Source organism: Acinonyx jubatus, chromosome A2 (genome assembly GCF_027475565.1).
Source record: "Acinonyx jubatus isolate Ajub_Pintada_27869175 chromosome A2, VMU_Ajub_asm_v1.0, whole genome shotgun sequence".
NCBI classification, from domain to species: domain Eukaryota; kingdom Metazoa; phylum Chordata; class Mammalia; order Carnivora; family Felidae; genus Acinonyx; species Acinonyx jubatus.
The window spans coordinates 60,749,446-60,773,475 of NC_069383.1; the positions used below are offsets into that span (position 1 = coordinate 60,749,446).

Sequence of the window (24,030 nt, forward strand, 5' to 3'; positions counted from 1 at the left end):
TTCTTATATAGTTCAAATTAATATAATAATGGCTTCTTATAAATATTTTTATTATCAATCTTGGGTATCTGAGTTCTCTCTACCCTATCACCCCTAGCCCTTAACAAAGAGCTTTGCATACAACATGGCTCCATAAATAGTGTTGAATGAAAATTGGTTCTCTAAGTGGTCAACAAGGTGACTTCAGGTAAATTATCACTAAGTAGTGAGGAACAGAATTTATATTCAGCTTCTAGATAAATTGTATTAAAATGATTTTCTACATGTGAGTTTTTGTAGTACGTGATGCCATATATCCTTAAGGAAAACAATCTGAATTATAATCTGAATTATAATAAGGTTCATTATCAGGTGTCTCAGCATTCTGGCAGACAATGAAGAAGTTTCATTTTTGTAATACATTAATGATTAAATCATAATAATTAATAAATATCTGAAAATCCCATTGAAGAGTAAATCTTATGTCCTTATAAAAAGGCATGTCATAAACAAAAATGCAGTTGCGTCTGCTATAATTTCTAGAAGTCTTTACTTATCTCAACAAAAAAATGAGATGAAAGCATCCATACAAACACTATGATAATAAAACAGAAATTTGCATTGTGATTCTCATGGTAAGTGGAATTGTTTTCATGGTAAATGGAATGTTATAATTTCTTTTCTTGCCATCTAACTTTCCAGCTTTATTTTAGTGAAAAGAAGATTTTTCCAATCAACAAAATATTATTTCTGCTTAGAAAGTTTTGTTTCCTTTATCAACATGTAGTTGTATATTTTTTTACTCTGCTAAACATGATAGAATTATTTTAAATTACTAGTGGCTTAATAATTAAAAATGGTTTTATTAAAGAGAACAGTTACCTCACTTTTAGAGATACAAAATCACAATTAAATAATTAACTAAAATTATTTTCTCCTTTACTACGTACAGTCTGTCAGCTTTATATATTAAGGATGTTTGCAAAAAAAAAAAACTCTTTATATGGAATTAGGTAAGCATTAAATTCATGTTGGAAAGTAGAGATAAATGAAGTATGAAGAGAAAGAAAAGGTATATTTTCAAAGGGAAAGCATCCCTTTCATTTTAGGAGAATATGGATCATGCATGATGACCTTAAGTGAGTATCTGACTCCCCCTTATCCCATTAAGAAAAAAACTACATAGATAGACTAAAGTCAGAAGTAAATTAAACTTAATGGCAGGAGGGATGATACTGCAATGCTCCTAATTTTTGTGAATGAAGAAGAATCATCTTTCAGAAATAATGATATTCCATTCCGGGTTTCCTTTAAAAACAATTGGTTTTTAACTTTGATATGTTAGATAACTCGCAAAAGGTTACAAAATTATATATTTACACAAAATGTTCCATACCAGTCAACAGGTGTGAAAATGTTCACATACCATTCATTCATTCATTCATTCATTCAAACAACAAAACCTTAGTGAATCCAAACTCTACTAGGAAGTGGGGATAAAAGACCCACGATATAGCCACGCAAGGAGGCAGGCACAAACAGATAAACTGCAGTACCCCAAGATGAATGACAAACTAAAAATGTTTAAAATAAAAATGCTGTTGAAGTTCAAAGGGAGAAATAGCTATCTCTGAAGACTGAGAAGTTTCTTTGGATAGGAAGTAGCTTTTGAGTTGCTTGTGATATAGTAGATGTTTGCCAGGTGAAAAAAGAGTGATTTGTGAAGGGGTGTGGTGTTTTTTAGGGAACCAGGAGATAATCACTGAGATTAAAGTTTCAGGGAAATGAGGGGAAAGGTAAGGCGTAACCTATTTTAAATATAATAAAATATTCTGTATCATAAATAACTTGACACTTGCAGAAACGTTTCATCTAGGAAACAACATGACTGTACTTAACCAGCACTATGTAAGAAGGCTGGATAAGCAAGAATTTTATAGAGCTGGTGAGACAGCTTGCAATCCTGAGCTAAGGTAGTGACAGAGAATGACCAGGTTTGATTGACATTACTGATAGCAGGTGCCAAATTGTTCTCTCATTGGGTTCAGGTGCTGGGGAAAAAGAAGTACCAGCAGTACCAAGAATGAATCTTAAGGTCTTTCTTGAGACACTAGATCATGTAATTAATCAAGATCTAGAATGTGAGATTATTGCAGATTTGGGAGTGGAGTGATATAACAGATATTACACAGTGAATTTGAAGAGTTTCTATCAGGAAACATAGTATGAATGTGTTTATAAAATATATGGTAAAATTTTCCCATGTATGTGAAATCTAACTTTAAAAAACTAAATATATGCTTTCAATTTCAGTATTTCATTTAAGAATGCCAATATGGGATGTGTATCTACTTAGAAATATTTGTACTGCATTTGTTGTACGATGATTGATTTCTTTTAGAAAAAAATTATTTAATATGTGCCTGTTGAGGGGCATCCGGGTGGCTCAGTAGGTTGAGCGTCTGACTTTGGCTCAGTTCATGAACTTGCAGTTTGTGAGTTTGAGCCCTACACTGGGCTCTGTGCTGACAGCTCGAAGCCTGGAGCCAGCTTCAGATTTTGTGTCTCCCTCTCTCTCTAGTCCTCCACCACTCACCCTCTGTCTCTCAAAAGTAAATAAACATTTAAAAAATAAACAAAAAAAAATGTGCTTGTTGAAACAGTTTAGCAATTGTGTGAGCTGACTGATCAAGATGATTCTTAATGTGGCATAATTAAGCAGATGAGGTCACATTCTTTGATTACATATACATACAGCATGCCCAGTCCCATTTTATATGTGGGATAGTTTTCATATTGATTAGCTTGGCCCAATAACCTGTAAATTTCATAGGGCTCCATTAGGAGAAGGTATGTTAGTAATTTTATTCTGATATTCTTAAAAAATATATTTGAACTCTAATTAACCAAATAATATTCAAAAGCAGGATGGAGAATATTCTAAATGTATATGCATATTTAGAATGCAAATATCATTCTTTCTATTATAAACTATATTACTTGTATATTGGCTACTAAGCCTCTTTTCAAAGAACCCTAAGTTCTTATAAAAAACTGTATGTCTAATATTATTAATGTAAAATTTTTCAAATATATTTAGTTACAACCATCTATATAACTATTTAAACATTGGGGAGTGTCACTCAATTTCTTTTTTTTCCCATATTTTCATTTTTATAGAATTTACAGAAAATTCCAGTATCTACTAAATCCTCGTCAGGTTTACAGTCTTTCTGGAAACGGACCGATGCCAGGGTAAGTCCAAGGAAAATATTGTTAACGTTAACTCGTTTAATAGTAATTAATACATCAAGCAGCCTGATGTACCTAGAGACAGTGTTATTTGAATACACAGCCAGATTAGTATACCAAAAAAAAAAAAAGAAAAACAACAACAACATTGAATATCAACTCTATAACAGTAAGCAGTGCAGATGCTATTTTTCAAAATAGTCTGTTTCCAGCACATATTTTTCCCTTTTAAGTACCGTGGAGTACTGTTACTATCACCGCTAATCACATACACTCGCTTGCTGGCTGCCTAAATATCCAGACCATCTGTCTGAAGAACTACTGCCTCTTCCTTTCCTTGTTACATAGCGAATGGAGATCTACCATAAAGAAGCTAGCTCACAAAGAATAGAAATCATAACATGATTGTTTCCTTTACTACTTGCAAAATCTAGTGACTATCACTCTTTTCCAAGATACTTTATTCATAGGTAAGGGGTAGTAAAATACATTTATTTTTTCCAACAGAGCCATATGCTTTTGATGCACTGAAGTCACTCATCATTAATTTGGCCTAGTTTACTAGTCACTTCCACTGACCTGTTTTCTCTCCCAACATGAGAGTAAACCTTAGACCAGATGAGGTGGTAAGAGGCTTTATAACGCTTACATGAGCTTCTTTTGAAAAAAACAAGAACAACAACAATAAAAATACATCAGTGTGATTGGAATAAGTCTTCCAGGTTTTCCTCGGAAACCAGAAACCAAATATTGAAATTGGATGGTTTTAAATGCTCAGAAGAAAATGTATACCGTTGTGTCTTATGTTAAATAAAGGTAAATAATACACAGCTATTTAGCACAGGCACCCTTAATATATTCATCTCTTTCTTCCACTCCCTGCTACCTGTTGTCCAATGCCAGCTGAGCAGTGATCTGTAGAACCTCCTTGCTGTCAAAGGCAGGATCATCATAAGCATTTAGTTCAGAACAGTGTCTTTGTCAAGATCCAGACTCCAGGATCTAAAATATCATGATCAGATTTTTGGCTGCCTGAGCCACATACAGGAAGTCCCAATCGAAAGAAAGCGAAGCAAAGTAAAGTCTTGCTATTAACAAGGAAGCTTAGTCAGGGTGGCTCTTTTTCTCGTTCTTCAATATTCTCTAAATTTTGAAGCAGTAGCTCTTATTCTGCAAGATTAAGCAGTGATGTATTCAAAAATTTAGCCATTCCAGGGCCTCTTTAGTTCTATCTAGATCAGTAAGTCCAGGATTTTCCCGTATTTCATAATTAAATGCAATGCCCACTGACTGCTAATTACAAACCTCTGTCTTCCTTGCCTTTTTCTCTAAAATGAGTACCTGCCTCATAGAATAATTATACAGTGAAATGGGATGATGCTTATGAAGCATATAAGACTAGGCTTACTACATATATCCTCAACTAATGTTATTTATTATCAGTACTATTTACAGTAATTAGTTAATAATTACATGTTTGTAGCTCCATATCAATGTACTGCAATAATAATGATTTTAGCCTTGTTTCCTCATTTCATTTTTTCCTATTCCACTTTAAACATGTACAACATGTTTCCTTTCACTCTTTCAATTTTAGCCATCATATTATCCTGCACTCTATTTTAATATATTGAAAAAATAAAAAATAATGTGTGTACTTCTGAAAATCTACACTCAATAAATATTACTTAGAAAATATGTTAACGGCCCCACTTCAAGCACTAATACTCCTCACATATTACCACTTCAAATTGTGTGTATCCTCCCAAAACTTCTTACGGGAACATAAAACCTAATGTATATATGTGATGTATTTACATATAATATATTCATATATATAATGTATTCATACACATATATGTTGTATAGATGAATAGATTTTTTTATGTAACTTGAATATAGGTCTTTTATTGCTCTGCAGCTTGCTTATTTTTTACTCAAAAGCATACGATGGATGTTGTTTAAGGTGAACAGATATTGATCAGTTTCATTATTTTGAAGAGATGTACAGTATTCCATAGTTTTGTTCATCCCATTATTGATAAACATTCAGATTGTCTGTGCTTTTATTACCAAATAGGTTAAGTTGACATTATTACCAAATATGTTTATTACCAAATATGTTAACATTATCACCAAATATGTTAGGTTAACATCAGTTTATTTATGTTTTTGAAAGCATATTCAAATATTTTCATAGAATAGGTTGATAATAGGTAGAATTGCTTTGTTGAGAATATTTTCCATTTTAATTGTGTAAGGTTCTGCCAAGGTTCTATACAAAAAGCTTGTATTGAATGATAATCCCAGAAGTAGTATATAAGGCTTATTTCCCACCATGTTCTTTAAATTGACTATCTTCAGTAATTTCTATTTTTGCCCAATGTGACAGGTGAAAATATATTTGTGTAATTTTTATTTGCATGCCTTTGATCAATTACAAAGTTGGACATGGCATTAATCAGATTGCTTTTCTATGAACAACAGAATGAAGTTACTCCTAGAATTAATTGAAAAATAAAAGAACTCTGTTTTGTTAAAGATAGGGATCAGGACAATTTGAGGGCACGGAGAAGCATGGATAAAGGACAAAGTCCGTGGGAATTATTGCTGAGAGGAATTGGTTCCAGTTGCTTTTGGTATTCTTATATCTCTGCTCAAGATTCATATACCATGGAGAATTATATTTATTGGTTTCTCTTGTTTCCCAAGGCACAGCCTTGACTTGTTTAGGATGGGCCATCTTGACTCACAGCCCTGTCAAGGTTCTATCTAAATGGCTTATTCCCTCAAAGATACATGAGGATCCTATAACCTGAGGATGACAGGTGAATTCTCAGAGGGAATAAGCAGTAGGTGTTCAGCACAATCCAGTCATTGGGTTGTCCAATATCCCTTCTTTTGTGAACATATTTATTGAAAAACAAAATTATACCATTCAGTATATTGCTGTTACTAAATATACAACTGAAAACACACTTCTCCTAAAATGTAGACAATGCAGAGTCTCATATATCCCACTCTCCATCCTGGTTTGCTGGAAACATCTGTGGAGATGACTATTTTCTCCTCTCTTTCTCTACATTTGCACTTAACATACAAAAATGTAAGGGGAAAGTTAAAATGTCTAATATGAATTTAATGGAATGATGCTTTTAATAATAAAAGGAATGGGACACATGTAAAGTCTCTGTCCCTGGTTTTGCAACTGGTTGCAAGTTGTAGTTGAAACTTAAAACATTTCTCCTGCCTATATGTTTTTACCCAGTGCAGTTATCTGTTTTTCCCTTATAGTTCTGAGACATTGGTAGTATTGTTTCTATAGGACTGAATTAGTCTTTCATTGACCCTTACTGAAAGACATGGTGGTATATGACAGTATTTGTGTTAGCTATCAAATATTTCCAGGTTTCTTCCCAGGCATTGATTTTAGTGTACTTCCTTTTCCCTTGCTATTTAGAATGTCCATATGGGTCTCTCACAATAAACTGTGGGCAGAAAGTAGATATTCCATGCTTTCTTTTCCTTTGCCGGAGCAACCAGCAGTATTCTAGATATTGGCTCTTTTGTTAGCTTGTATCACGGAGTAAAGAGAGGGAGAAAGAAAAGAGGGAGACACACACACATCACCTTACTCATGACCCCCATTCAGTGGAGGATAAATAAGCCCCTGTAAGGTGATGTCTGTAAGATTTTGGGTTATTTGTTATTATATGTAACCTGGCCTTTCATGACAAACCAGTGATAGGGGAGAGATCTTATTAGTAGTCTCTATACCCATTGTACAGCCACAAACCTATTTCTCCTTGAGAATCAGTCAACTACATCAGTTGACACCATATCTTTTTTGTTTGTTTGTTTGTTTGTTTGTTTTTTGTTTTGTTTTGTTTTTGCTTGTTTGTCTAGTGGTGTGAAAAGCCTCAAAATGTTCAGGTGTCAATCTTAGCTTCTAATTCACTGAAAACTGTATTGTCTCATATGGCAGCATTCTTTGCTGAGGTGTTAAAACATCTACATGATGATAGTTCAAAACCAAGGGTATGGCAAGCAAAATTTTTAAAGTGTATGGTACGAGTCAGTGTTCTTCAGAGACAGAACCAATAGGTTATATATAGAGAGATTTATTATAAGGAATTGGCTTACCTGCCATGGGAGACTGACAAGTACAAAATCTAGAGTTGATGTTTCAGTCTGAATCTAAAGGCTGGCAAGCTGCTTTAGAACCAGGAAGAGCCAATGTCCTAGGTTGAAGGCCACCAGGCTGGTGAGTTCTCTCTTTTATTCTGCCTTTTATTCTAATTTGACCTTTACTTAATTGGATGAGGCCCACCCACCTTATGGAGGGCAATCTCCTTTACACAGTCTACAGTTTAAGTATTAAGCTCATCTAAAACTCTCTCACAGAAACATCCAGAATTATGTTTGATGAACTATCTGGGTACCCCATGGCCCAACCAAGTTGACCATAAAATTAACCATCACAGTGAGTCTTAAATATAATTGTAAGTTTAATCACGTAAGTTTAATCACTTAAGTTTAATCACCCTTTGGCCCCAGACCATGTATTTTTTTTTGCAACATGAGTAAGCATTGTCATATAGTTTAGACCTTGTGCTACATCGGTTTCTAGTACACCATTTAAGTGTCCCCACTGATTCAGTGACTGAGTCTTTAGTAGGATATTTCAGTGTTCTGTTGACCAACTGCTTCTGCCCAATAAAACACAAGATAAGGATTTCAAGTCTTAGGAGCATCAGCCTACAGTCTTTCCTCTTTCTCTGTGAAAGGAATTTTTTGAGAGGAGATAGCAGTATGTGACACACTATGGTAGTGTGTGAGGCATTCAGTAACTCAATTGCTATAACCATTGACAGAAACATAATGGGAAGGAAAAGTAAATCCAGTTGCTAGAATAAATGTCTAGTGCAGTGAGGCAAAAGGCTGCAGTGCCATTATGGAAGGAGTCAGATGAATTTAGGCTACTCCTAGGTAGTTTGAGTCCATTGAAGTAAATCAACACATTGGAATTCACTCATCGGTTTCTTTGATGACAACTTAGCACTCCTGAGTCTAACTACCCTTCTTGTTTAAGATAAATTAATGTTGTTTATCTCTTCCATCACCTCCACTCCTACCAACATGAACATGAATCTTTTTCCGCATACTCATTGGGAATAACTAAGATTCCTTTGGGTCATTTAAAGTCCCAACTAGGGGTTCATTCTGAGAAGTTCACTTATATAAGTTTTCTTGCATCACTAATTCTCCATTATTATCCTTTCCAAGTCCTTTATCATGTAAGACATCTTAGCAGTGCTGTTGAATTGTTGTATTTCATAAACTTTGGTCAACATTCTGTCCAGAAAAGGTAGACACCAAATTTTATTGTTTAAAATACTGCCCTCTGGTCAGCTGGCATTCTTTTCTGTTGCCAGATTATTCCCCCTTCCACAGGAGTCTACTTCATGTTACTTCTGATATATCATGGAGAGGCCCTGGCAAACCAGTTTCTTTTATCCTTAAAGAATGAGAATTAAAAAAATGCCTCTGAAGGTGGGGGGGTGGGGGTGGGGTTGAGGCAGTGCCTGGGTGGCTGAGTTGGTTAACTGTCCAACTCTTGATCTCAGCTCATGTTTTGATCTCAGGGTTGTGAGTTCAAGCCCCATGTTGGGATCCACACCCAGCCTGGAGCCCACTTAAACAGAATCCCTATGAGGACACAAATATGGGACACTCCTTTAGAGTGGTGCAGAGTTTAGGCAGATTCTGATTATCTGGGAGTGATATCAAGCATTTGAATCTCTTAAAATCTCCCCAGTTGATTCTTTGCAGGCAGCATGGAGAATCACTGAATAAATAGATCAGTTACTGTATAATAGGTATTATAGTCCAGACTGATATGGCACAATTGGGGTAATTTCCCAATTGAATTATAATAGTAGTACATTCTTAGTAATAAGCCTTGTGCATTACCATGTTTGCAGGTTGTCGCATATGGATGAATCAGTAACCCATAATTATCTCTTTAGATCAAAGTTCAAGTTCAAATTTCAGAGAAAAACCGTCTCATTGGCCTGGCTTTGGTCACATGCCTATTGTTTGATTCAATACAGTTGGTTTCCTTGTTTGGTGTATGTACCAAAACCATTCCCAGCAGTATGTTTCCCCATAATCGAATAAGGCCAAAAGAACAGATGCTCCAAACAAGTTTTTTTTTTCTTATGTATACCAAAGTGTTATATTTCTTGTGTAAAGCATATGCTCTTTTATTTGCCCATTTTCCTTTTGATTTATTTGTCTTTTTTATGTTCATTTTAAGATCTCATTGCATAAATATTAACACCATCATTTTATATGTGTTGCAGATGCTTTCTTCTAGTTTGCTCTGTGTGCTTTCAATTTTTTATTTTCTTCTTTTTTGTCCATATAAATATTCAAAATTTTATCTACTAATTCTATGCAGAACGATGTCTCTATTTTATAAGCTTTAGAAAACTCTTTCCTCAAGTCGAGATTATGAAATGTTCCTGTATATCTTCTTTTATTACTTTTACATTTTGTTTAAGGTTCTGACCTTTAATCTTTAAAGATTGAATTTTCTCTTAGAAATGCATTGAAAGACATGGATTATATAGACATGGAGCACATTTTCCACCTCAAAATGAAATGTAATTGTCTCAACAAAAGCTGTTCATTAGGCCAACTCTTTCACCACTGCTTTGACATAATTTCATATATGAGGAAATAATATATATGTTAGAGTATTGCTGCCCTTTGCTTTGCTTTGTTGGTCTTTTGATGCTAAGGATAGAACATTTTATATACTCTATCTCCCTAAATATTCTCTCAAAATTTAGTGACATTTACTCTTCCTAGTTTGTTATTGCCTCAAGTAAAAAAAATAAATAAATAAAAATAAGGGCACCTGAGTGGCTCAGTCAGTTAAGCATCTGACTTTGGCCCAGGTCATGATCTCATGGTTCAAGGGTTCAAGCCCTGTGTCGGGCTCTGTGCTGACAGCTCAGAGCCTGGAGCCTGCTTTGGATTCTGTGGCTCCCTCTCTCTCTCTGCCCCTCTTCTGCTCTCTCTCTCTCTCTCTCTCAAAAATAAATAAACATTTAAAAATTTTTTAAAAAATAAAATAAAATAAAAAGGTTTGAATGAAATTGCATTGAATTTCTAGTTTCTTTTGGATCACCTTTGGGAACACTCTGTTTCTATACCAATGCCTGCACTGTGTCCCCAGTGGCAGACCAGTACTTCTATGGAAGAACTGTTTCTCTGTTATTATCCTGGAGGCAAATGCCACTGGTAACTGCTCTTGATGGGGACGCTGAGCAGGCTATGACTGACCTGCTCACTTGTTGTAACTTCTGCCCCTCCTATTTCTAGCTGTGCTATCCCTGATCATGGCTTTGTTACCAGAGCTGCTTTTGCAGTGGTTCCCTTTCACTGTTTTACGTTGGGAACTGTTCCATTCTGTAAGGTCTCTCTACTAATCTAATATTCCTTGTGATTTATTCTCAACTTTGTTTTTGGTGCATTACTTTCCAACTGGTATCATAGAGGTACTTAAAATAAATTTATTTTGTCTGCCACCATGAGCTTGCAGTTATTCATTCTTTTAATTCCCTTTCTTCCCCATTTTTTCCTCCTTACCACACCAGTCTGTAAAATCTTTATGTATGCATCTCTTCTCTCATCCTATCTTTATTTATTTTTTCTTTTCTAAAACTTCGTTTATAGAGTAGAAACTTTTCTTGATGTATTGGAGCTCTGCTAATCCTTAGTGTGAGTTATTTAGTAAATATCAAACTCTTTGGTCATTTCCCTTTTTATCTTAAATTGTTTTCAAGACAGAAGTGGATATTTGTTTGTTTGTTTCCATTAAATCTCCTTATATAAATTCTCTCTGATTCTATTCTATTAGTGGTCTCTAAAATTAGTATCTATGTCATAAAAATGGTTTCTTCCTGATAATGCATGTTGTTATCTGATTGAATACATTATTTGCAGGTGTAAACTAGTTGGAAAAGATGAAATATACACTATATATATTGCTTTCTGGTCAGAGAATGAGGAGGTGTTTTTTTCCTTCACAACACTGAAATGAATATGCTCATTTTGAGCTGTTACAACAACTGCGTATGCTAATGTGGCCTATATAAAGTCAATATCAAGTTTTTGTGTACTTGTGACATGGGTTTTTCCTTTCTAACTCTAAAGCTTTGTGAAAGTACAAATGGTTTATTTTAGTCTCATATCATCCCTAAAATATTCTGGGAAAAAAAATCAAGTATTTATTGAAATGAAATAAAATAGAAGATAAATCTTTTAAAATCATGTAAATTATTTTCCAGATTGTTAGAATAATTAGGTATAATGATTTTTTATGAAAGGTGCTATATATAGAAATGTTTGGTTTCACCTACCTGAACTAAATGCAAAACATATACAATATTAAAAGTAAAAGTTAACAGTCTATAGATTCTCATATTCCAAGTATGCATACTTGCATAGTGAAAAATTTTAATATATTTTCCTATTACAATAAATGTGTAACGTAGGAAAGATTAACAGATTCCACGAATTGTATTTACTACTTTCGTAATTTAAGATATAACTTTATATAACAAAATTTCTACCATATTTTATGTAAATAAAATCCATCTTGAATCAGAACCGATGACCTACTACATATGTCTCTTGTTATGAAATCTTGTTGTGTCAGGGAGCTAAACAAAAATCCTCAGAAGGCTGAGGAAAAGATCATAAAAATTCAATCCAACTCTACTGGAAATATCCAGAAAAATAATGTTGCTGGTTGTAAAAAATTGTTGGCAAAGTAAAAATAAAGCCCTTCTCTCACCCTTCCAGTCCTTATGATTAATCCTATTTTATGATGATTTTGTGAGCTACAACCCATCAATTAAATGTGTGAGCTTAATGCTGTCTTTATCACTAGAGTAAATGAGTTTGAAGTTGATTTGTTATTAAAAATCTATGGGTAGTAAAGGTTTTTATATTTTTTTATATTAAAAATCTATGGGTAGTAAAGGTAACAAAACAATGTGCTCCTACAATTAACAAAGTCATATAATCACCTGCCTTAAAGAAGAACTCCCCAATTTGGGGTATTACAACTTTATAGTCACTTTCCACATATATCAGCAAATGAATTATGACTTGAAAGATGTTGAAAATACTGAACTTTTGTTATTCATCTCACAAAGAAAGCAATACTCGTTGCCTGAATAGCAGTTATACTAGAGACCCATGTGATTCTAAATTCCTTGAACACTCTAAAAAGAACAGTTTCACATGAATTGGCTGTTAGAAATAACCAATTCATTTATCTATATGCCTTAACCTGTTTTTTATTTTATCCCATGAAAGAAAAGTTTCTAATAATTACCAAACTAGTTTATTTGAGTATTCACAATTTGCTAACCTGCCCAGTGTCTTTTCTGGTACAACTTTTCCCATCCACCCCAGGCAGTTAAAGGACACGTCCCTACTAATGAGTGAAAATGAGATAACTCTTAGTAGATATTTATGTCAGAATCTTTTAAGAGTGATGATCATATAGCTTAGTCCTATAATTTAATTAAAAGGAATAACAGTGGGCAATTTAATCCATACCAAAAATAGAATAACGATGCAACAGCTAAGTAAAAAGTAAAACATAGCTCAATAATCACAACAATGATAGTGACATAAATTGAATCAGTATATATTTATTAAATGGCTAACAGATGTGAGGAACAAGTCTTAGAAGTGCCAGTCCAGTTTGAACAAAGAGATAACAGTTTCTGCTCACATGGCTTTATGTTTCAGTGGAGGAAGACAAGTTAAACTAACAAAATATACATTACGTCAGCAGAGAAAGTAAAGAGAATATACATGGGTAGTGAGTGGTCTGTTCTTTTATATAAGCTGTGCAGGGAAGAAGTCACCGAGTATAGACATGAAGGAGATGAGGGAGCAAGCCATTTGGCCATCTCATAGAAGATCATTTAAAGTAGAGGGAGGACCAAGGAGAAGAGCATCAGGATGGGACAGTATTGACATGCTTGGGGGAGATTAGCAAGATGGCCATGGTGGCTGAACCAGAAAGGATAGAAATAGCATAGGAAAATGTTACTGAGGGGCCAAATCACATACAGTCCTACAGTTATAGTGAGTATAATAATTAGATTTACCCAGGACTCTTCTGGTCTATTCCTGGTTTTCCAGCATCCATCCCAATTTAGTATTTGCCCAGGAATTTTGCATTTTTAATTTAAATATTATCATTAATCAGTACATTATAGTAAACTCTGATGATGATGAGTTTGGGAGCTCTACTGTATATCCAGTCTCTGCCATGTTTTCCTCTAGTAGGGTAAAAGATACATACCTGTCCAGTGAATGGTGTTCACGCTTCAGTATGTAATCATTACGTCTGAAACATTACCAGAAAAAAAAAAACCCTCTCTTTTCCTGGTCTTTCCCACACACAAAGACAAGCAACAATTTCTTCTGAAGTACAGTATGCAGTGAGTTCAAAAATAAAATTAAATGTTCAGTAAACACCCTGTTGGCTAACTGGTCTACCAGCCCCTTATGCCTTGGCCACTGCCTCCTATCCCCTTGTGAGATGCAAAGGAGAAGAAATGTACCAATCAGCAATGTCAGTGGAAATTGGGGGAAATCATTGGTTAGATGTGTATTAAATAAATGTGAAGGAGAGAAGTTGAGCAGCCCTGCCAAGAATTTTAGTGAATAGTTTGAATACTCTTCTTCAGTATTTTCTTTAACTAAATATGTAGTTTGGGGGCACCTGGGTGGTTCAGTCAGTTAAGTGTCAGGCTTTGGCTGAGGTCATGATCTCCCATTTCATGGGTTCAAGCCCTGGGTCAAGCTCTGTGCTGTTAGCTCAGAGTTTGGAGTCTGCTTCAGATTCTGTGTCTCCCTCTCTCTCTGTCCCTCCCATGCTCATGCCCTGTCTCTCTGTGTCTCTCAAAAATGAATAAATGTTAAAAATATAAACATATAGTTTATAAATATTTGTTTGTAATAGTTTTCTTATTTTGCAATAAAACTTTTAAACAAAAAGTAGCTAAAAAATCAATACAAATATTAAATGAAAAATTCAGGTCTGTGTTCCTATTTTCTCAGAAATAATTGATTATGAATACATAATTTTTATGGAATACTTACCAATATATACCATCGACAATGGGAGCTCTAGTGATATCATTGACCATATTTAAACTGTAAGCACAAATACACTGTAGAAGCATCAGTATCTGCTTCAAAATTAATAGCTAATTATCTTCTCAAAACAACCATTTAAACTACAGAAAATCTCTTTGCCTATCACTCTTTGAAGCATGACTTTTCATTTAGATCAAATGATTTTTCCATATTAATGTTCATGTACAGTTCCACGTTTTCTTGTGTGTGTTATAAAGGAAGTTATTAATATTTTGGCTTCATATTTTGGCAGAACTTTAAATGATTAAGCAATGCCTGTGTGAACTATTTTTCCACTTTTCCATTTCCTCTTCAGTGTAGTGGGAGACTCTCTATGGAAACTGCTATTGTCAATAATAAACTTCTAGATGTTAAATAAAGCCCTGTTTATTTTTAAAAGTCTCCTCTCCCTTGGATATTAGGAAATAATTGTATCCAATCTCTACGGTTGCTGCTTCTTATGTAACTGGATACATCCTTCCTGGTTCATCCCTTGAAAATTATATCTTCCTAGAATTTCATATTCAGAACTCTGTTTCATGCATATATGCTTCCTTAACTTTATAATAATAAAATAATGGTGATTTGTTGGGCATAGGTCAGGAATAGGTAGGTCAAAATACAACAAACTTATCACTTGGGCATTTTCTCCATTTACAGATAAGGAAGCTCATGATCAGACGGTTTAAATAATTTGCTCAAGGTTTTAATCCCAAAAAAGAGAAAATCTTTGTCTGCTGTATTCCATCACGACCCTTTTAACCTTTATTGTATGTTCCCTCTTCTTACTTACTTTCTTGATTTTGATCATCAAAATATATTTGGATTGTTTCTGAATATTACCTTCCATCTCAGATTTCTTTCTGCAGTCCCATATAGATTTGTACAACTTCTAGACAACATTTCCAGGTTAGTATCCTGTAGATGTCTCAAATTTTGCATGTCTAGTATGAAACTATTTTTTCCCCTTTCTCAACCTTGCTCACTGACTTCTATTCCATAATATGATAAATAGCACTGTCCCTTCTCTTCTGACAATGCATTATTTCACACTGTCCAGAATTTCTGATCTAATCACTTTCCTGGTATCCTTTATTCACCCTTCTTCTTATATATTAATCCTTCGCTCACATCCTGTTCCCAGTTCATCAGAGAATTAACTTACCTTGATATAGTCCTCAATTTAAACTGCATCAACTGCTCCCAGAGAACTTTCTACTGTGACCTGAACTGTGTGTTATTTTGTCTGCTTTCTCAACGAAACCAGTCAGATACTGGAGGCAAGGACTCTATCTTGCTTTTCGGTCTCTGGAATCTAACTCAGTTCCTGGCACAGAGTTGTAGTTAATAAATGCATATTAAATAAAGGGATCAATGCAGGTGCTGTGTCATTCATAAAAGTTACTTTTCTCAGTGTATAAATATTCTATTAAACGTAACTCTCTTAGACATTTATAACTATTCTTTTGTATTTGATCCCTGTCAAAGTATTTTTTTCCTCCATAGAAGTTCAGATGTATTTCATAATTCACAATACCTTCTTACTTCACATTCTAAAATTAACTTGGTGGAATGATCTAATGCATATAAAAAACTCATTCTAATTACTACTAATAAAAGCATTAAAATGACAAAATGGATTTGAGTAGATTTGCCAAAAAGACCTAAGCAACCTAATCATTTTTGGTGTTACATTTTAGGAGTTAATTTTAGATAATGTCCTTTGGACCACAGATGATACCTTTGTGCTTTCCAACTGGAAGTATTAGGAATGGATTCTTCCAAGTTAACTTCTTTGAACGATCAGGAAATATGTGTGATTTCTGGCTAAATTAAAACTCTTCATCATATTTTTCTCTTCATTCTTCACTTCAAAATTTTCAGTCTTTTCTACTCATGTTGTAGTCATATAATTATAAACTTAGAAGAAATATTTAAATTACATTTTCAAACATATGCATATATGTTCGTAGGCAAACTGTGTGTGTGTATATATTTATGTATATATGTATTGAAACATGCACACACACACACACACACACACACACACACAAATACACATTAGGATTTTGAGGGATGAAGACACACGTACCTGGCCATAAGGTTCATTGCATATTTACAGTACTAAATATAGTTAGATAAATACTGAGTCAAATCACCTACCTCCCATTCTAATGCAGAAAACTCTTAACATGTAGAGATGAGAGGAAATGTCTAAAAAAAAGTCTAAAAAAAAAAAGGTTGTTTTATGTTCCTCAGCTACTTGGTCCTTAAATACTAATTTATGTTTATATATATTTAAGAAATCCTAAATCAGTTGCTATTTTCTACATACCAGAATAAGTATATTTTAAAGTAAGATCTTTATAGAAGTATTTTATTATACAAATGAAATCATGAATAGTTTCAGTAAAAGGCCAAAGCTATTTTAGCTAACTATTTGTTTTTATTCATTGAAAAATGATGTGAGAGAGTTTGATATTTTTAACACACTAATTTTCCAAGAATTATGTCCATTAGTGAAAAAGGAACCGAATGTTTGGACCACATTACAGAGCCGATTGTTTACTGATTTATCCTCTCTAACTCATTTTATGTGAGGAAGAACATTAAGGTTATTTAATAAGATAACAGAGGTTTCCCAGGAAAAATATTCTCTCATTTTCTGTCTCTCATTATCTCTGTCATTTCTCACTGCCTTTCTCCTGTACTCTTTCTCTCCTTCTCTTGTAAAATACATATGCATAAAATATGTTTTTGATTTTTCCAGAGATAATAAAATTAATGTTTCAGTTATTAATGGTTCATTGGGATACATGTTTTCTCAAATACTCTGGAAGTTATTTCTGGCTGTGGTGGTAACAGCATTTATACTGGGTTCATCATGAGGAGTTCAAGTTACATTTTGTATGACTATCCCACTTATCTACATGAAATGCCCTCTTGGCAAAACAGTATAAATCCATCTTTCGTACAGTATCCTTGAAAGACTGGCCAAATTTGTTAAAACCGGTGCATTTGCTAGTTTACCTAACCTTTATATTTTCTTAGTAAAAGAGAATACGTAAGATATGAGATGGGAGGACATGGTTATAAGTAGTTTTACTTTAAGCTGAAATGATGGGGGAGGCATATTACAGTTGATGAGTAATCACTTTGAAGCTGACATTATCAAGATCCACAGAAAAGGACACTATATAAGAATGTATTTTGTAGACAAAAATTTTTAACGTTTATTTATTTTTGAGAGACAGAGTGAGACAGACCATGAGTAGGGGAGGGGCAGAGAGAGAAGGAGACACAGAACCCGAAGCAGGCTCCAGGATCCCAGCTGTCAGCAGAGCACAATGGGGGCTTGAACTCACAAACCGTGAGATCATGACCTGAGCAAAAGTCGGATGCTGAACCGACTGAGCCACCCAGGTGCCGTGGAATATATTTTGTGAATTGGCAATATACAGTAGAGAGGAGACTTTGGGGAACATAATTGCTTCATGCATAGGTTTTCCAATGTGACTGTGGCAGCAATAATAGTATCCAGTGATACCAAGGTATGTATAGATGCGGTCTGGGTATTAGGAAATGAAGTGGAAGATATCAAACATTATTTTTCTAGACTAGCAATATCGTTTCAAAAACAATAGCAACATCACAATTCAGAAGATTCAATCTGATTTTAGTGAGGCAATTGTGAAGCCATTTAATCTTATAACCATAGAGTAATATTTAACTGTGTACCTGAAGGTATGACTATGAATTGAGCTAAATAATAAGAGATAAGTATGCTTGTTTCTGGCTCAAAATGCCTAAATCAAAATGCAGACCTTTCTTAGGGCAAGCTCTTGATACATTTTTTCTGAGCAAAGAAGAGGAAAAGGAAGAGTTGAGGACATATAACAAAGTCATTTTGGATCCTTCAACCTTGTGTTTCTTTAATGCTAAGAAATGTGAATAGTGTGTACTAATGAGAACTCATCCTGCATTATTATGCTGCCAATATTTATGAATCTCATACTGATTTCTTGTAAATATCAAAGAATATAATTTTATAATATATGCATTGTTTAATAGCTATACACATATATTTTCCAAGATTATGGAATCCATACTATAGCTTTTCTTTTCTCTTTTTAAAAAAAGTTTTCCTTGTGTGTGTATTAAATACTATTGTCAGGTAACTATTAAAACTTCCTCAATCTTCTTTGTCAGTTTTATCCTAACACTTCTTAGCAATGGAAAGTAGACTTCTAAATCTTAGATGCAATATCTTGATTTGCTTTCAGTGATATTAAGCTTGAAGATCTCACCACCCTTTTTTACAGTGTGTGCTGTAGTGTTGGCTGTTGAGTAAATGTGGTAGAAAGCAGCCGACACAGAGCTACTAAAGCTGTACATTAATATTAGATCTCCTTCACATGTAGCTATTGCGGCTGAATAGTGACTGTCCTAGGAGAGCACTGATGACCAACCCTGGAAACTCAGCAATTATTAATCCACTTCATAAATCACTTTAAGTTTTAATTTCAGTACATTTCCATAAACGTAACCTAAATAAATTCCGGAGCCACACATGATTACTTGATTGAGAAATATTAATATGTATTACTTCTGCAAGTGGACCTCTGAAATTGGTAGGTGAAAGTACAATACACAGCACTAAAGTTTCCACAAACACACATTTTTGCAGACACTCCTTATTCCCTCATCCTTCTTATTGTTAGGATGTCATGTGAAGTGGGATCCTCATATCTGCTGGTCTTTACAGCTTAATGAGTAAAAAGTTAGTGCCCATGCAGGGCCCTGCAGTTTGGTTCTTGCCAAGTCTCTTGGATTTATTTGTTCTCACTCAGACCTGTTTTTCTCTGCACGTTCTGGCCGTAATGCCATAAGTAGGCCTCCCTGTAGTTCACCAGCCACAGTTTCAGATTGGAGGTAGGAAAACTTCTCATTGTCCATCCAGGTTTGCTTGGTAGTAAGTTCTCCCTGTGATGATTTTACCGGAACACTGAGGGAGAGGGAGGGGTGGAAATAAAGGCATGACACTCTGACCTATAAAACATATATACTACTGTTAATGAAGGGAAAATGGTTGAATCAGTAATAACCTGTGGATAGTACAATATAATTTACATATACATATTGTTTGTTTCTTAAGACAGCCCAATGAAGCAAGTGTTATTAACTTCATTTTAAAGAAAGGAAACTGAGGCTCAGAATGATTAAATAATTTTCCAAGGCCACTATTCAGTGAATGAGTGAAATAAGGAATGAATGAATCTCTAGGGAAAACAGCATGGATTGAGTGGAATAAGAGGCTGAGATAGAGAGGTCAATTTTTCAATCCATTTAGCAATCTGTTTACAGAGAGTAAGCTGGTCTGACAGTCACATGGGGTTTATGTTTGGGGGTAGGATGCTGCTGAAGAACCAATGATGACAATTTTAAAAGAAACAAGAATGAATAACAGATGAAACATCATCATGGAGTAGAAGAACAATGGTGAGTCAAATGGATGGTTAGGCTTTCACCAGAAGCAATTAGCTCTGCAGTGAACTTTTCGTCTGCCAGCATATTTTGACAACCTTTTCTACGCTTCAGTGAGTCAGTGTTTGAAAATGCAGGAGATACACAAATTAATAGGGTATATTATGGCAAAAACTGATTTAGGGAGTATTAAAAATAGAAATTTTGTTCAATAATTATTAAAGGAATTGAAAAACTTATATACAAAAGAAAGAGATAAAGACTCACCAGAAATTGGATAGTTTATATGCAAGTGCTACCTTCCAAAAATTGTACAGATGCTTCCAAAAAAATGAAAACGAAGGCATATTCTAGAACCAATTTTATGAGTTATGAATAATTTTGACAAAAATTAGACAGAGAGGGTAGGAGGAAGAAAAATAGTAAGTCTGTTTTGATGAATATAGATTCAAAATGTCTAAGGAAAATATTAGCAAACTAAATCCAGTTCTCTACAAAATAGTAATAAACAATATCCAATTTGGGTATATAAAGTGCTGTAAGGGTATTTTAATAATGCAAAAATACCTAAATGTGTATCCCTACATTACTGATTAAATGAGATCAACCATATCAATATCTCAAAAGATGCAGAAAAAATTTAAACATTTACTCATAATAAAAAACCCCTACTATAACAGGAATAGAAGGAAATTTTATGAACCTTATAAAAGGTGTCATTCAAAAAAAGAAGAAAATAAGAAAATCTGTACAAAAACATCATATTAAGTGGGGGAAAATACAGAAATATTCCGCTTAAATTTAGGGAAAAAATGTGGGTGTTCTCTATGAATATCCCAGTTCAGCGATATATTAGAGCTCTGGACAGCTTGAAAAGAAATAACAATTAGAAAGATTGGAGATCACTCATAGTACCATTATTATCAGCATATCATACAATTATTTACATAGAAATCCAAGTGAATCTACAAAATATAGGCAATAGAAACCACACAAGTAATGTGGCTCTTTGCAAGATCAAAATATAAAAGTCAAATATATTTTCTTATACCAGCAACAAAACATCAGTAATAAACTATTTTAGTAATATTTAGTATACCAACACAAACTATAAAACAACCAAGAATAACCCTAACAACACATATGCAAGACCTGGAAGCAGAAAATTAAAAGCTTTATTGAAGGACACTAAGCAATATCTAAAATAAATCACACATGCTGTATCATGGATGAGGAAACTTCACTACATTATACAAACGTTAATTCTCCCAAAATTGATCTATAGGCTGAATGTTACTTTGTTCAAAATCATAATTGGTTTTGTTTGTTATTTTGTGTGTGTGGAATAGGACAAGTTAACTTTAAAATGTATATAGAAAAGCAAAGAAGGGATAATAGCCTAGATTCTTTACACTCTATGAGATACAGACTTATTATAAAATTACTTAAGGAATTAAAAGAACGTGGTACTGGTTGAGGGATGGACAAATTTATGAATAAAATAAAACAGTTCAAAAAGAAATGTACTCATGTATAGAAATCTGATTTATGGTGGAGCTAGGAAGTGGAATTATTCAATAAATAAAAAGAACAAAGAAGAGAGAAAAATTGGTGCACAAGAGCCACAAGGAAAGATAGAGGGAAGGAAGGGAGAAAGAAAGAGACAAAAAGAAAGAGGATGGAGGGAGGGAGAAAGGGAGAGAACAGGAAGTGAATAAAGGGATCCCTACCTCGTACCACCACAAAGAATCATCAAAAGCAAAACTGAAATTTTAAAAAAGATTATATATGAATTATCTTCAGACCTCCAAGTAAGCAAACTTTTGTTACACAATATAGGCCAAAGGGCTAACCACTTATGAAAAGATTGATGAATTTGAATGCATTAAAATCTTGTGTATTAAAATACACATTAAAGTAAAAAAAAAACAACTTATAGAAGATAGTTGCAAAAAAAAGCATTAAAATTAAGAACAATTAAAGACTTTTTTTTACAAATCAACAAGAGACAAAGGAGTAAAGAAATAAAAGTCATGAATAACCATTTCACAAAAGAGGAAATGCATGAAATTAAGAAGTGTGACATTATAAGTGTTAGAATGGGTTCAGCCAAATTTTATCTATACTGTGAATGGATGCATGCACTGGTAAGACTTCTTTGGGAAACTAGAGTTGCATATAAGTATATCCTACTCTGAAAGTAGCAACTGTCCACGAAACCTAGGAATATGTCCAGTACAGTTTTTGTAAGAACATAAATGAGCCAATCCAAATGTCCACTGACGTGGATTTCAAAAGGTACATTCACCTAAATGATATTTACCAATAGAAATTAAATAATTTCAACTATACATGGAGATAACTTCAGCTATCACATGAATGAATCTTAGTAACAATGCTACGTGGAAAAAGCAAAAAGTGAACAATATGTTGTCTATGGCATGCACATAATGACTAAGAATTCAGAATAGTGCTCACCTTTGTGTATGAGGCAGAGAGAAAGACCACAGAGGTCTATGTAAGTTATTAGGAATGTTCTTCCCTTGGGGTGGGCAATTAGTACATAGGTGCTTAAATTATGCATAATATTATGCTATACATAATATGAGCAAACAAATGGGAAATAGTCTCTAAGAAAATATTGCAACATGTCTAACATTATATCCACAATATAATACCTAAGAAAATACTTGGAAGTTTCATGTTCTAAATATTAATGGCTCTAATTATCCGATGGTGGGGTTTTAGTAAATTTTTATACATTTCTATTATATTTACGCACTGTTTGTATTACTTTAACAAACTGTTTTTGTAATAATGCTAATTTGAATGAGACACAGCATTCATAATATGTAGAGTTCATAAGATAATAATAAAAGACAACTCAGTGGAAAAGATGACGAGGGTTTGAAGATGCAGTCCACAGAAGAGATCACACACGTGTAAACCTACAGAAATATGCTCAATCCACTAGCAAGCAGGGATATGTGATTTGACAATAATAGCATAATTCTATTTTTCACTATTACTAAAGAAATATCCTGAAGTTGTTTACCTACAGTGTTTTGAAGTTGAAGGAAATCGATATTTACATCTTTCATAGCGGGAGCTGTTCAGAGAGTAATATGATGGTATACTGGAACATTTCTCTTCTAGAAGATTAGCCTTCCAAAACATGCACATGTTCACATAAACGTACTTCAAATAGTATTAAGTATAATACCTATTTTTTGTATTAGTGAAACACTAGAAATAGTTTAAAAGTACATGAAGGGAAATGGTTTATTTGATCATAGAGTGTATACCTTATATAATGCATTCACTTATTATAAATCATGATGCAACCCTATATGAGCTGACATGGCAGGATCTCTTGCACATTTTTAAATAAAAAATGGACAGGATGTATAGCATAATCCCATTCACGTTAAAAATATGTGAATAATAATGCTCATATGTGTACATTCACATATGTAAATATATAGAAAAATTTCCTGGAGGATTGAATATTATATTACTACCAGTTGGTTACTCCTGGGTAAGGGAGATAGACAGACACATTCCACATATTTCTGTCTTGTTTCAGTTATTTATTTATTTATTTTTGTTGCCAGAAAATAGGCATATACAATTGTATAACTGCCTGCGATACCTGCCTTTTTAGCTTTCCCCAAGGTGGGTTTCTTTCACAAGCAGATGCTCTTTGCATTAGCAACAGAAGCTATGGTCATGTATTGCAGCCCACCCAGCAATTCGGCTTGAGTGTTCCCAGTAGCAAACACAGAGGGCCGTGTCAATAGCCGAGGGGAAGCCTCCTGTTTGCAAATTCTAAGTCAAGGGAAACAGAACCCCAAAAGCAATGTGATCGATTTCTTCCAGTGGTGGAAAGGCTGAAAACTCTCAAAAATATATTTGCTGGCATAATAGTTATATTTATATAATGATTCAAAAGAGCATTTTTGATTAATGAAAATTATTGAATTAAATACTATAATGTTTGTCACTTTGGATTATTTGTGAGTTGCAGATCAAATATGAGAGGATATTTTAATAAAAATTATAATGTCTTAGTTTTGT

General features: G+C 33.9%; 1 protein-coding gene across 13 annotated transcripts in view; it reads left to right on the plus strand.

The window, feature by feature from the left end:
- Nucleotides 1–24,030, plus strand: part of DGKB (diacylglycerol kinase beta) — a 788,048-nt gene that overhangs the window by 341,291 nt on the left and 422,727 nt on the right. For all 13 annotated transcript variants that reach the window (XM_053218395.1, XM_053218393.1, XM_053218397.1 and 10 more), the window contains one exon: nucleotides 3,160–3,234. In XM_053218395.1, coding sequence (XP_053074370.1) covers nucleotides 3,160–3,234 — 75 coding nt within the window. The remainder of the gene's footprint in view (nucleotides 1–3,159; nucleotides 3,235–24,030) is intronic.